Here is a 15,993-nt window from a genome sequence, read left to right as displayed (position 1 = left end):
AGGTCTCACATTCTAAAATTCCCTAACAGGGTGACTCAATATCTGAGTTCTAAATCCTCTTGCGAGGTAGATCTTAACAGATCAAATCTCCTAACATGGCTGAGGTAAATCCCTTAATCAGGTGACTCCTAACAGGGTTTTCTCCTAACAGGGCATCATTGTAAGCTTCTAACCGAGCTTGGCTCCTAACAGGGTGCATTCTGAAAGAGTGCAAAATATTTGTGGGTACCAATTCTCGCCATGGTTTTTCCCTATTTGGGTTTCCAAGTGAAAATAATGGTGTTCATGTGTGGAATGTTTTTCTTGTGATGTTCATGTTTTATTTGTGATTACTGGTTAAGACAGTTTATGATTGTTTATCAGCGATCTTAAAGTGGTTAAAAGGTTGATGAAGCATTCTGGTCAGTTAATAAGTTGGTAATAGTGTTTGTTGATCTGAAGTTGAGTTGATGGCTAATCTGATTAATAAGTTTTCATAAGTGGAAATGATTATCTAGATCTGATAAGGAAATATGTTACGAAGAATTGGTTTAAGTGTTGAATGTTTTCAAATCTTAGATAAGTTTGTTTTGGTGTTGAAAGTTTTCATTTTTGCTAATAATGATTCACCCCCCTCTCAATATTAACCGGATCCTCTAAGATTAACAAGGACACCATATGGTGTCACAAGGGGTCATGTCATGTACTAGGATGTTAAAAGGGGTCATAGAACACCATATTGTCCCTTAGGACACCATATGACCCCCAACGACACAATATGGTAGCCTAAGGGGTCATAGGACAACATATTACCCTTTAGGACACCATATGATCCCTTAGGACACCATATGACTCACAATGTCATCATATGGTTCCCTAAGGGGTCATATGGTGTCCTAAGGGGTCATAGAACATCATATTACCCCTTAGGACACCATATGACCCCTAACGACAACATATGGTGTCATAAGGGGTCATATGGTGTCACAAGGGGTCATGTCATGTATAAGGATGTTAAAAGGGTCATACAAGGTCCTAAGGGGTCATAAGAGACCATATGATCCCTTAGGACACCATATGGTGTCACAAGGGGTCATGATGGGTACTAGGATGTTAGAAGGGGTCATCTGGTGTCCTAAGGCATCATAGAACACCACATGATCCTAATGACACCATATGGTATCCTAAGGGGTCATAAAACACCATATGACCCCTTAGGACACCATATGACCCCTAAAGACACCATACGGTTTCCCAAGGGGTCATATGGTGCATTAAGGGGTCATGTCATGTACTAGGATGTTAAAAGGGGTCGTATGGTATTCTTAGGGGTCATATGGTGTCCTATGACCCCTTAGGACACCATATGACCCCTAACGACACCATATGGTGTCCTAAGGGGTCATATGGTGTCATAAGGGGTCATGTCATGTACTAGGATGTCAAAAGGGGTCATATGACACCATATGACCTCTTAGGACACTATATGTCCCCTTAGGACGCAATATGACTCCCAACAACACCATTTGGTGTCCTAAGGGGTCATATAGTGTCCTAAAGAGTTATAAAGAACCATATGACCTCTTAGGACACCATATGACCCCTAATGACATCATATGGTGTCCTAAGGGGTCATATGGTGTATTAAGGGGTCATGTCATGTACTAGGATGTTAAAAGGGGTCATGTGGTGTCCTAAGGGGTCATAGAACACCATATGACCCCTAATAACACCTATGTTGTCCCAAGGGGTCATATGGTGCCTTAAGGTGTCATCTTGTGTGCTAGGATGTTAAAAGGGCTCACATGGTCTTCTATATGACCCATTAGGACACCATATGACCCCTTAGGACACCATATGAATATGTTGTCCTAAGGGGTCATATGGTGTCCTAAGGGTCATATGGTGTCCTAAGGGGTCATAGGACACTATATGACTCATTAGGACACCATATGACTCCTTAGGACACCCTATGACCCCTAACAACACCGCATTTTGTCCTAAGGGGTCATATGATGTTGTAAGGGGTCATAGGACACCATATGTCACCTTAGGACACTATAGGACCCCCAATGACACTATATGGTATCCTAAGGTGTCATAGAAAACCATATAGCCCCTTAGGACACCATATAAACCCTTAGGATACCTTATGACCCCCAATGACACCATATGGTGTCCTAAGGGGTCATATGGTGCCTTAAAGGGTAATGTCATTTACTAGGGTCATATGGTGTCCTAACAGGTCATAGAACACCATGTGACCCCTTAGGACACCATAGGACCCCTAATGACACCATACATGGTGTCCTAAGGGGTCATGTCATGTACTAGGATGTTAAAAAGGGCCATATGGTGTCCTAAGGGGTCATAAGAAACCATATGACCCCTTAGGACACCATATGACTGCTAACAACATTTTATGGTGTCCTAAGGGGTCATAGGACACCATATGTCCCCTTAAGACACCATAGGACCCCCCATTGACATCATATGGTGTCCTAAGGGGTCATATAACACCATATGACCTCTTAAGATATCATGTGACCCCTTAGGACACTTTATGACCCCAATGACTCCATATGGTGTTCTAAGGGGTCATATGGTGCCCTAAGGAGTAATATCATGTACTAGAATGTTAAAAGGGTTCATATGGTGTCCTAACGGGACATGGAATACCATATAACCCCTTGGGACACTATATGACTCCCAACGACACCATATGGTGTCCTAAGGGGTCATATGGTGTTCTAAGGGGTATATGGTGTCCTAAGGGGTCACAGAACACCATATGACTGCTTAAGACACCATATTACCCTTTAAGACACCATATGACCCCCAACAACACCATATGGTGTCCTAAGGGGTCATATGGTGCCTTAAGGTATCATTCCATGTACTAGGATGCTAAAAGGGGTCATATGGTGTCCTAAGGGGTCATAAAACACCATATAAACCCTTAGGCCACCATATGACCCCCAACGACAACATATGGTCTCCTAAGGAGTCATATGGTGCCTTAAGGGGTCATGTTGGTATTAGGATGTTAAATAGGGTCATATGGTGTCATAAGGGGTTATAGGACACCATATGACCCCTTAGGACACCATATGACCCCTAACAACATTGTATGGTGTTCTAAGTGTCATATGATGTCATATGGAGTCATAGGAAACCATATGTCCCATTAGGACACCATATGACCCCTTAGGACACCATATGACTCCTAACAACATGTATGGTGTCTTAAGGGTTCATAGGACACCATATGTCCCCTTAGGACACCATAGGACCCCCAACAACATCATATGGTGTCCTAAGGGGTCACAAAACACCATATGACCCCTTAGGACACCTTATGACCCCCAACAACACCATATGGTGTCCTAAAGGGTCATACGGTGCCTTAAGGGGTAATGTCGTGTACTAGGATTTTAAAAGTAGTCATATGGTGTCTTAAGGGGTCATAGAACACCATGTGTCCCCTTGGGACACCATATGACTCCCAACGCCACCATATGGTGTCTAAAGGGGTCATAGAACACCATATGACCAATTAGGACACCATATGACCCCCAACGACACTATATGGTGTCCTAGGGGGTTTTAGGACACCATATGACCCCCAAAGACACCATATGTTGTCCTAAGGGGTCATATGGTGCCTCAAGGGGTGCATTCATGTACTAGGATGTTACAAGGTGTCATATGACATCCTAAGGGGTCATAGGATACCATATGATCCTTAGGATACCATATGACCCTTAACAACATTGTATGGTGTCCTAAGGGGTCATAGGACACCATATGTTCCCTTAGGACACTGTATGACCCCCAATGCCACCATATGGTGTCCTAAGGGGACATTGTTAGAATCAGGGATCACTGAGAGGGGGGGTGAATCGGTGATCTACCGAAAATAAAATCCACAAATTTATTCTTTATCCTCTAGTTAGCAATGCATAATAGAAAATAACATAAACAAGCAACAAATAAACCACAGATCCATAACAGTGGATTTTTTAAGTGGAAACCTAAAAAGGGAAAAACCATGGTGGGGCTGGAACCCACAATATTCATATACTATGGCCAGGAGTACATAAATATTACATAGATGGGGAATGCACTTGCATTCAGGCTCACTGCCTAGAGCTCACTACTCAATTACAATTGCTCGAAAGGCTACAACCTTCAAGGAAGTCTCACTGACTTACAATTTGATTACAATGAGGAAATACAATAAAAGAAACTCTCAAGTAGCATCTGATAATGTAAGAATGAGTTTTGGTTAAGCATTGAATCACTGACTATCTTCGCTCTGCTAAATACTTTGTTTCTATCTCATTCAGCTACCGGATTATCTGTGAATCAAATGTGCATGTGAAATTGTGCTCAATCGCACCTTAACTAATCGCCACAATAGTATTACACCAAAAATCAATTGCCAAATCAATCTTAAATATCCGGTCTTTACACAAAGATAATCTCCTTCAATTCGGCTTCAAGAAGTGTAACATGTAGCTTCAAGTCGGCTTCAATTTCAAACACAAACATAGCACTGATCCAAAAGAGTATATTCACACGCTTACTAAGGATCTTTCCATTCACCAAGAACATAAGATCAACCACCAAAATCAGCGCAATCATCGAAAATCATTCCAGACCAAAACATTACTGAGATTGCCCTGTTTTACTGGTTAACTGGATACCGGTTTAATCCAGCTTTCGGATAAGATGAATCACGATCGCCAGATCGAATCTCCAAGAAGAGTTTCCATCAATGACAACCCTAGACCATAAATCAACCATCGCAAGTCACCAGATGAGTGTCAATTTCCAAAAAGCCCCCCCTTTGGCATTGATGGCAACACTTGTGAAAATGTATAAGTGTAGAAACCTGTGAAACTTGTACATCAGATCAAGAATGAAAGAATTCTAAGGGTATCCCTTAGATCAACAATCCAAAAATCTGCATCACCGAACTGTACACTCCATACATAACCAGTCTATACATTTTTCACCTTATCTCTCCCCCTTTGACAACAATACCAAAGATGGGGTGTGCATCAAAATTGCCTGTACATATATACACACACTGAATGATCAAATCTATACATGCTTCAATAAATCTGCATATGCCATCTTAAGGAACCCAAGATATGTGTTCCATCCTACTCGCAACTTCTCCAAAATTGAAGCAAAACCATTCAAAACATAAGCATGAAATTCTATAGCCTCAATCTCAATAGGTCTCCTGAGAAATGTTTTGAATGCAGTCCATCTTATGATACACTAAGGTGTCCAACTGAGGACCAATTAGGTTATGGAGTTCACTTATCTTCCTAATCATTCTCTCCTTCTCCTTCTCAAAATTCCTAATCTGCTCTATAACAGTCAAAATTTGGCCTTCAATATTGCTGATTAAGTTAGCTATAGGATCATAAGCTTGATAAATATGAGCTAACTGTCCTTTAAAATTATCTATCTGGTTGTCTATCTCAGTAGTAAAATTGGTCAAAATTAGACAAGACTAATAAATTTTGCCACCTTCTACTAAAGCCTCATCAATTAGTTTTAATTCCTTATCTAGTTGGGCCTTATTATTACTAATCATTTGCAAAAATGTTTGAACTTTGGCATCTTTAAATTTCTCCATAGCCAGCCTAGTTGATGCCTTAGTCAAAGTATCAAACTGAGTGGATATATGATCTATTAAGTTTTGAATCTTACCGGATGAACGAGAATTAGCATCAAGTTGTAGTTTAGGTACCACCTGTTCCAAAACTAAAACTATTTTCTCAATCAATATCTTCTCTTATGATTCTGATTGTGCTAACTCCTGACTGGCTTGCACTTGGAGAACAACAAAAACAATCATCCTTTCTATCAGAGACATCTAACTGAATGGTTTCTCAAAACTAATATTAAACTACAGAAAATGTCCTTGGCTTTGAATTTTTTATTTGTCAATTTCCATAAGGATTGGAGTCTCCATTACCTTACCCTTCCCTTTATCTAGTTCCTCATGTTTTTCTTCTTCCTCTTTCTCAGCCTCAACTTGATCGGATTTGTCTTCTTTAGGTGCCTCCTGTGCACCTATGCCATCACTTGGCACATCAACCTTTGCCTCAACTGATTTATCATTCACCTCAACATGCTTGACTTCAACAGAATCCAAAACTAGTTGGTCTGCAACATCCTGAGTGTCCTCTTTATTTACATTATTTACCAAAGTATTTTCCAACTAAGTGACTTCACTTTGTGAAAACGGTTTCTACTAGCCGATTCTTAGTAAGAAACTTCATCCAGATTGCACTGGTTTCTCTCCTTATTTCTCCAACTCTGCCAACCATCAAGTTGTTGACTCGATGCTTTCTCCTAAATTCTTTTTTATTCGCTAACAAAATTAATCTATCAATTTCCTCAATAGTGATACCGGTGCACTGATTGACCAGTTCACTCTCCAGAATTTCTCTATCCATTTGGCTAGCAGATTTTCTCCTAGCATCAATTAAACTATACAAATATTTTGGAAGATATTTTTCTAATTCAATCAATGCTTAACTAAAATACATCCATGTACAAAATTATAGCTTCCTCAGTCTGACATTGATCCTTATCATCCATATTCTCATAATATATAGAAATGTTCTTCAAATTTCCATCTTTAATAATTTCATCAATTAATTCTTGAGTAGAAAAAGGAGGAATAATGTGATACTCTGTTTGGATGGTCTTCATCTTACTGAAATCTATTGCCTCATCTAGGTCATATTTTGTCTTCTTTCCTCACTTTAGCTTTCTTGTCGGTACATGATCAAACCTTTCTTTATTCTCCTTTTTCTCTTTCTTCTCAGCACCAAATTGGGGTTTCCAGATAACTAGCAAATTCTCCTTTCTTCAGAGCCTTAGGAATGTCTGCAACTGACTCAGTTTCAGATTGCACCAGAGAAACTACCACATACTCTATTTGGGGCTTTTGCTTCTTCCTCAGAACACCTTTCCCCTTTGCAGATGAACTAGAGGGTTCTACTTTAGCAGGAGGTGTCTTCATTGAAGTGTCAGAAGACCCTGTCACCTTTACTTTGACTAGAGCAGGTGTAGTCTTTTGTTTCTTCACTTTTTCAGATGCATCCCTCGCAGCTCTAGAAACTCTAACTTTCTCATGGGGGTGACCTTCTTCAACAAGAATGTCCTCTACTATCTTGGTAACTTTCTTTTCCTTGCCAATTCAGTGAACATGGTGTGTAGCTCCATTGATTTTTCTTGGCAAGTTTTGAACCTTTCTTCTTTTGTGTCTACCAGAGTGTTTAGCAAGTGTTGTGTGTAGGAATCCAAAGTATCTTCATCATCCTCATAGACCATAGGCATTATCCATACTATCCAGGGTTGAACCGCCTCCATGAGACATTCATCTTTGTTTACCATGAAGCAGAATGTCCCCTCATATTTCTTCATAATTTCTTTGGGAATTCTGACTCTCTGTTTCATTTTGTCCAAATTTTTTTGAAGAATGCCCACAATGCAGCATTCTGATTGTCTATGTTTCCAGGTCTGTCAAGTCCCTATTTTATCTATTGGGCCACCGGTTTGTCAAAATCCCACTCCACTCTATCGGTTCCGAGGAGCTGATTTATGAAGTAAAGTTCCAAACAGATAACCAAGGAACCAAATTTGAATACATGCTTCTTATCTTGCATAATTTTCTTAAAATTTATTTTCAATTCCTCCAACAAAACACCAGACAAATCATAATGAGCATATTCTTTGACCATCTAGTAGGTTGCATGGATGGCAATCCCGGATACAGAATTCAGTCGGTTAGATTGGTACACTTTGTAACCAATTACCATTGCAACAAACTTGACATCATCTTCCTTAATTGTGCTAATCTTCATTGAACACCCATCAAAATCTGTACCGGTTAACTTGTTGATAGTAGGTTTTGTGAATTTTCCTAACCCTGGCTTGTCACCGGTTTGATTCAAACAGGTTACCGCCCTAATGGCCTTTGAAGTAATATTGTAGGGTTGGTCTAGCCATATAAATTCTGCATGAATTCTGATCAATACATACCTCACCCATTCATTTTCATCGAATGATGAAAAGTTTACAAACTGAGTGAAACCCTTTCTCTGTAACTACGCAAATTCTAGCTTGGGGTTGTTGATTTCATCCATGATGCTATCGGTATAAAGATCCAAAATGCCTTCATTTCTGGTTTCCTTGATCTGGCAATGAATATAGGCCCGTACATTATCTATATACAATACTTTGTACGAAACGGAAGAGAAAGCTCCAACCGGGTCAACCTCCATGGATTTATAGGGGTGCTTCTTGAACACAAGATGGGGTCTATCCTTGACCTCAACAACTTGTGGAGTAGCAATGGACGATGAGGATGCCATTTCAAATTTTCATAAAATCAAACTTAGAAATGTTCTTCAAAAAATACCTCAACTGATTAACGGATGCCCTAGATCACACGCCGGATCACTTTTAGTTCTCTGATCACCTTGTTCTATAGCTATAAAACACTATCCACAAAGTTAATAATGAATCTCATATTTTCCCTTTTAACTTTGCAAACCCTAATTTCACTTTGAAATAAATGCACCTTAGATATTCAACCGGATGCCCTGTTTCACTACCGGATGCCAAAATCAGCCATCAAAATTTTGGATATCAACTGAAGTTCAATTTTTCTCATTTGTAATCCATCGACTAAATGTCTCATCAAGGGTTACTGCAAGATTTGTATGATTTTTCCTCCCCCTAAGGCCAAAATCCCTAGTTACAGAATGAAGATTTTGCACCGGATTTAGGTATAGATCCATTATCTACCTTAGATTCATCTTTCTTTACCCACACTTCTTATGTTGATCTCTGATCTCATCTACCTTTTCCTTTCCCTTTTCATCTAATTTTCTCTTGTCTATCAGAGCACTATTTTTTCTTCTACAGTACTTTGCAATGTGACCAGTTTTGTTGCATGCTCTGCAAACAACATTATTCTACATAGGTTTGAAGTTCATCTAATTTGGTCTTGTCCTGCACTGGTTAGAGATATCTCCAAATATTCCACAAGCATAGCATCTCTTGTTTTGAAAGTTATTCATTAGTTCTCTACACATATTTGACTTGTATCCAAACTTGTTGCATATGAAACACTGACTGGTAAAGGTAGGAATGTTATTTATATTGTTCATCATATTGTTATTGTTCATTATTCCATTATTCATCCTACTTATGCACTGACTTTCCATATGACCAAATTTATTGCAAGTAAAGAATCTTCCATTGAATTTATGAGCATTAGGTTGTCTTATCAGAGGATTATTTCTCTTCTTCTGATCAGGCCTTGCATTTCCTTGTCCAGATCCGGAGGATTCACCTTTCTCAAACCCTACGTCTCACATATCCTATCCATGTCTCTAACTTTCCAACATCTCATCAAGCCTTGTTGAACTGGCTTTTGTCTTTGTATTAATTTGTAGTAGCAAGTTCATCCCTTAAGGTAGCAATCTGTCTTTCAAGTTCTTGACCATTATTCCTTGATTGTGTCAGCTCAAGCTTCAACTAATCATTCTCATAGGTAATCTTGAATCATTCATCAACTCTTTCCTTCAATGATTGTTCTAGATTCTCATCATTCTTCTTTTGGTCCTCAATCTCCTTAGTCATTTGCATCATAATGGATTGTATCTTATTCTTCAAGGAAACATTTTCTCTCTCAGGCTTTTTAACTTCATCAAATTTATCCTAATATTCCATGATCTGATCTTCATTCTCCTTCAACTTCTCCATCAATTCCTTCCTCTTCTCTCTATAGACACTTGCTTGATCCTTCAATTCACTAATGAATTCATTAGCAACATTTAGGTTCTTATTTAGGGTACAGATCTCATTTCTAGCTGCATCAAGATCCTCAAGTGCCACATTGAGTTGTCTCTGAAAATTGGAATCCATAAAATCACTCCTAGATCTTCCTCAAGCGGTTAAGCTTCCTCAGAGGAACTAGGCTCTGATACCAATTTTTAGAATCAGGGATCACTGAGAGGGGGGGTGAATCGGTGATCTACTGGAAATCAAATCCACAAACTTATTCTTTATCCACTGGATAGCAATGCATAACAAAAAAGAACATAAATAAGCAACAAATAAACCACAGATCCACAACATCAAATTTTTTACATGGAAACCCAAAAAGGGAAAAACCATGATGGGGTTGGAACCCACAATATTCATATACTATGGCTAGGAGTACATAAATATTACATAGATGTGGAATGTACTTGCATTTAGGCTCACTACCTAGAAGGCTACAACCTGCAAGGAAGTTTCACTGACATAAAATTTGATTACAATGAAATGAACTCTCAAGTAGCATCTGATAATGCAAGAATGAGTTCCGGTTAAGCACAAAATCTCTGACTGTCTTCGCTCTACTAAATACTCTGGTTCTATCTCAGTCAGCTACCGGATTGTCTGTGAATCAAATGTGCACGTGAAACGGAAATAAGTCACACCAAAACTGATCACCACAATAATGTTACACCGAAAATCAATCACCAAATCAATCTAATATATCCGGTCTTAACACAAAAATAATCCCCTTCAAGTCGGCTTCAAGAAGTGTAATGTGTAGCTTCAAGTTGGCTTCAATCTCAAACACAAACATAGCACTAGACCAAAAGAGTATATTCACACACTTGCTAAGGATATTTCCATTCACCAAGAACATGAGATCAACCACCAAAATCACCACAATCATCGGAAATCATTCCGAACCAAAAACATTATCGAGATAGCCCTATTTTATCAGTTAACTGCCTACCGGTTTACTCCAGCTTCCAGATATGATGAATCATGACCACCAGATCAAATCTCCAAGAAGAGTTGCCATCAATGACAACCCTAGACCATAAATCAAGCATTGAAAGTCACAGATGAGTGTCAATTTCCAACACACATATGATGTCCTATGACCCCTTAGAATACCATATGACCCCTTAGGACACCACATGACTCCTAATAACATCGTATGGTGTCCTAAGGGGTCATAGGACACCATATGTCCCCTTAGAACACCATAGGACCCCCAACAACACCATATTGAGTCCTAAGGGGTCATAGAATACCATATGACCCCTTAGGACACCATATGTCTCCTAATGGTACCATATGGTGTCCTAAGGGGTCATATGGTGCCTTAAGGGGTCCTGTCATGTACAAGGATGTTAAAAGGGGTCATATGGTGTCCTAAGGGGTTATAGGACACCATATGACTCCTAGTGATATGGTGTTCTAAGGGGTCATAGGACACTATATGTCCCCTTAGGACACCATAGGACCCACAACGACACCATATGGTGTCCCAAGGGGTCATTGAACACCATATGACCCCTTAGGTCACCATGTGACCCCTTAAAACACCATATGACCCCCAACGACCATATGGTGCCTTAAGGGGTCACGTCATGTACTAGGATGTTAAAAGGGGTCATATGGTATCCTAAGGGGTCAAATGGTGTCATAAGGGGTCATTTCATGTACTAGGATGTCAAAAGGGGTCATATGGTGTCCTAAGGTGTCATAGGACACCATATGAACCCTTAGGAAATCATATGATCCTCCCTCTCCATCTCGCTCCCTCTCTCCCCCCCTCTCTGATCCTATGTCCCTAGATCACTCTCTCTCTTTCTCTCCTCTCTCCTTATTTCTCTCTTCAACCCCTCTCTCTCTTCCCCTCTCCCTGCTCTCTCTCTCTCCCCTCCCCTTCTGTGTCTCTCTATCTAACTCTCATTCTCTCTATCTTTCCCCTCCCCCCCTCTCTCTCTCTCTATCCCTCTCCATCTCCCCTTATCTCTCTCTTTAGATCTATCTCTCCCTCCCCCTCCTCTCTCTCTCTATATATATATCTCCCTCCCTCTCCCCTTCTTTGTCTCTCTGTCTCAGTCTCAGTCTCAGTCTCTCTCTCCCCTTCCCCCTTGTCTCTCTCTCACTCTCTCTCCCTTTCCCCTTCCCCCCTCTATCTCCATTTCTCCTTCTCCCCCGTCTCTCTCTCTCTCTCTCTCTCTCTCTCTCTCTCTCTCTCTCTCTCTCTCCTCTCTCTCTCTCTCTCTCTCTATATATATATATATATATATATATATTCAAGTATCAGTCTCACTTTGCCTATATGTAAATAAATAGGATATTTAATATAATCCAATATCAAATTTGTTCCCGTTAAGGCGCCAATGATAATTTTTTGTAGCTCATAGGAAAAATATGAATAAAAATTAAATAATCGAATATCCGATTAATTGGATACCCAATTTTGTACCACACTAAAATTGGTTTGTGCGTCATTTTGTGCATTCTAACGGCCCACACATTTGTGTTGCAGGAGACAATCATAGGTTTTCAGACAGACATTGACAAAACTATGCTTTTGAGAGATTCTTGGAGACAAATTTGTCATTGTCAATCATTTAGGAGCATCTTTGTGGAGGTATAATGGGGAGCAATAGTTGTTGAAAGCATAAACATAAAAGAAAGCTTTCAAATGAGAAAATTGAGGTATATAGACAAAGAGATAGAGAAGGTCATAGGAGGAGGAGACAAGGTATGTCAAATATTGGTGAAGCCTTTGAAAATGTTACTTCAAGTGAAGAGGAAATTGAATTTGAAAATGTTGAGTAAGTTATTGAAAGTGAAAATGAAAATGTTGATTTTGATATTGGAAATGTTGAACATGATATTCAAATTGGGAATGAGAATGTTGAAATAGATATTGAAAAAGTTCAACGTGATATTGATTTTAGGAATGAAAATATGGGAATTGACAATGAAGGTGAAAATTTGGGTGTTGACATTGAAGGTGAAAATTTGGGAACTGACATTGGAGGTGAAAATTTGGGAAATTTTGACATTAACGGTGGAATTATTCAACCATATGAACAATAGGTAACACCGAATTACATGAAAAATGAAGAGCCTCTCATGGACGAAAGACAAATTCCAAATTCAAGACCTTCAACAAATCCAAAATGGTTACTTAAAATTGATGAGAACACTATTGCCAATCTTGAAGGCAAGAGGTCAACATGAACCGTTCGATTGTGGGCTACACAACTTTTCAACCAATATTTTAGCAATAAGACATTTACCGAGTAATGCCAACTTTTTGTTCAATTGTTAAAGATGAGACCATTTCTAGCCAAATTGAAGATTCGTATGAACAAGAAGATGGAGAAAAATTCTATTATTGTCAAAAATCTTTTTAATGCTCTCAATTATATTGGAAAGAAGAGCAAGGAAAAAGATAAGAGAGTCACTCTAAGAGTGATTACAACCTCCTTAGTAAGCCATCAATTGATGAATGCTTGTTTTATAAGACAAACTTGTGCTGATTTGAACATAAACCATAAAACTTTGGATAGAGCACTTGCAAGAAGAGAAAGAATCGATGATCCCCTTCAACATGATACATGGGCTTTTGGTGGGAGTCTTTCATGTGTTGATAAAAAGTTGACCGACAATGCGAAGGAGAAAATTAAACAATTTTGGCACTCTAATTCTAGAGTATCACCCAATGTAAAGGATGTTTCGAAGTCAAGAATCGGCAACCGAGACCACACACCGCATCCCAAACATTTCTTAGAATCAAGCCAAACAATTTTGGACAAAAAAAATGTGAAACACATCCAACTTTGCAAATATCACAAAGGGCCTTTGAATATTTGAATCCATTTTATTGTGTACCTCTTAAGATTCATAATACTTATTGTAGATACCATGTGGATTTTTCAATGTGCCATGAACGTTTATGCTATATTCGTTCTACGATGCATACTTATAATGATATATTTTTTATTAAGGTAAAAGAAGGTTTTGAACGGGCCTCGAAACCCTTTACAAACAGAACTTAAACAACAAAGCGACGAGAAACAAAAGAGAACAGACGTACGAAAAACCAGTAGAAAAACCAAAGAAAACCAGAAAAAGCCCTACAAAGCAAGCAGGCCATCCAGAGTCCAGAAGATACTAGTTGATTTTTTCCAGAGCTTTTGCCAGAGTGTTGCTAATTTCGTGCAGCTCTTTGATGTTATCCCTGAGATTAGGGAGATTGTTTGCAGAAGAAGCCATAGCTTTCTTGACACTAGCTTTGGTCCTCTTCGCAGTGCCACCCACCAAAGTAGCATCACCACTACCAGTTTGGATGGTCTCTTCATCCAAGTCAAGTTCCACAATGGGTTTTGGAGAGAAAGTTTGATCACAGACCTTAGCGATATCCTCCAAGTTTTTAACGACAGCAGAAAGGAAACTCAGGATAACGCCCATAAGATTTTTCATCGCTTCCTTCCCATCTTCCAGTGATTTAACCTTATCCTCCATATTCTGCTTCCAGTTTATCTGCTCTCTGTTTTCATCCTCCCTCTTCTCATACATGTTTTTCCCCTTTTTATCCAGGTTCCTCAGTGCTCATAGGTCCATCTGTCATATTCCATTCTCGCCTCAGAGAGTTTCTTGAGGTTATCCAAGATTAGCCCTTTACCCGCACTTTCCTTATCCTTGCTAACCTTATCCTTAGTCAAGTCCTTCTCAGAATCTTTGTTCATTACCCTCTTGAAATTCACATCAGTTTCCTCATTATCCTTGAAATCCACTTCTTCCATCGGATGGCTATTGTCCTTACCAGGGAAATCATTGAGGATAGGGCTTTCATGACCAGGCTCATTATCACCACTTTCTTTCTCATTACCTAGCTCCTCATCTTTCCAGCTATCTTCATTGTTGGAGTCGTCCGTCTCCATTCTGCTGCTTTCCTTTTCAATTTCCTTTGTTTCCAACCCAGAGGAACTTTTCCTTTTTTTTGCTAGAGGATGCCTTCTCCTTGCTGGAGTCTCCTTCTTCCATCTTTCTCTTACCCGGAGAGGCAGAAATCCTCTTATTTTCCAGCAGGGTGAGGTTTTTGCAATGCTCATAGATGAGCAGCAAAAGCCCATAGTGGAGAATCGGGCTGGAAGGGTTATTCCTATGTTTATTGAGGGACCTGGAGAGTGACCTAAAAAGGTAGTAGGGCAGAAATACCTTTTTGTCGTGTTTGAAATGGTTTAAGAGAATGAAATGGTAGGTGTGCGCCCTGGAGAAATGACCTTCAACCGTGATGTATTCCATAATTGCATTTAGAACCCAACCCCATAGTTTCTTGAGGTTTGCAGCTTCGTAGTAGCCCCTAGTAGCTTTGTCGATTTTAACCCTTTCTTTCTCTTTTTGTGGGAACAGATTGACCGCGTTGTTGGAGACTTTAAGGTCTTGAAATAAATTAAGCCCAGTGTGGGGCATTCCAATTTCAGTAGATATGAGCCCAGCGTCTAACTTAAACTTAACTCCATGGATTTTAAAAGAGCCATTTGACCAGTTTTCAGAAATCTTGGAAACGGTGAGGTTGACCCTACCTTTGTCATAGTCCACGAGCTTCTCCATGAAGCTGGTGAGAGGACCCTTTTCCAATTTCACCCAGACTTTTGGCATTGCTCTCCAAGTCGACGTATTATCTGGTTCCTCCCACCTCAGGTCACCTCCCATCTTCGGATTCAAGCTATCTGCTCTGTTTCTCTACAAACTAATACCTTCTTTCCCAAAGGTGCTTGAGATTTTGAACCGGGTTACCCACAAAGCGTGTGACAAATAATTAAAGATTGTTGGAGATCTGCCACTTTGCCAAGTAATGATGACCTTTCCAACAAGGCATAAATAATTCTTTTTACCTGTCATGATTAAATTGTCCTTCTCTCCCCATATAACGGTCCTTTCTAAGGAACTCTTTAATGTTTAACTTGAGATCCTCCTCGTGCCAAATTGATTGGGAGTCAGAGTTAAATCCTATATCCGCTAAACAATCCGCTACACTGTTTTGCTCTCTGAAGGCATGTTGAATAATGATTTCTTTAAAACTTGCAATGATCTCCCTGGCTTTCATGATGATATTTTCAATTGACCAAGAAGGCTCCAACTCCCCCTTTA

General features: G+C 39.5%; 1 protein-coding gene across 1 annotated transcript in view; it reads right to left on the bottom strand.

The window, feature by feature from the left end:
• Positions 1-14,361, bottom strand: part of LOC131874250 (uncharacterized) — a 150,687-nt gene extending 136,326 nt beyond the window's left edge. The window contains exons 1-3 of the mRNA XM_059217534.1: positions 14,038-14,361; positions 6,862-7,201; positions 5,978-6,189 (exon numbers count right to left, since the gene is read on the bottom strand). Of these exons, the coding sequence (XP_059073517.1) occupies positions 5,978-6,189; positions 6,862-7,201; positions 14,038-14,361 (876 nt within the window). The remainder of the gene's footprint in view (positions 1-5,977; positions 6,190-6,861; positions 7,202-14,037) is intronic.
• Between the last annotated feature and the right edge of the window lie 1,632 nt (positions 14,362-15,993).

The sequence above is a fragment of the Cryptomeria japonica genome, chromosome 3, assembly GCF_030272615.1.
Source record: "Cryptomeria japonica chromosome 3, Sugi_1.0, whole genome shotgun sequence".
Lineage (NCBI taxonomy): Eukaryota > Viridiplantae > Streptophyta > Pinopsida > Cupressales > Cupressaceae > Cryptomeria > Cryptomeria japonica.
Note: the sequence above shows the minus strand (reverse complement) of the source record. Positions and strands in the feature narration are given on the sequence as shown.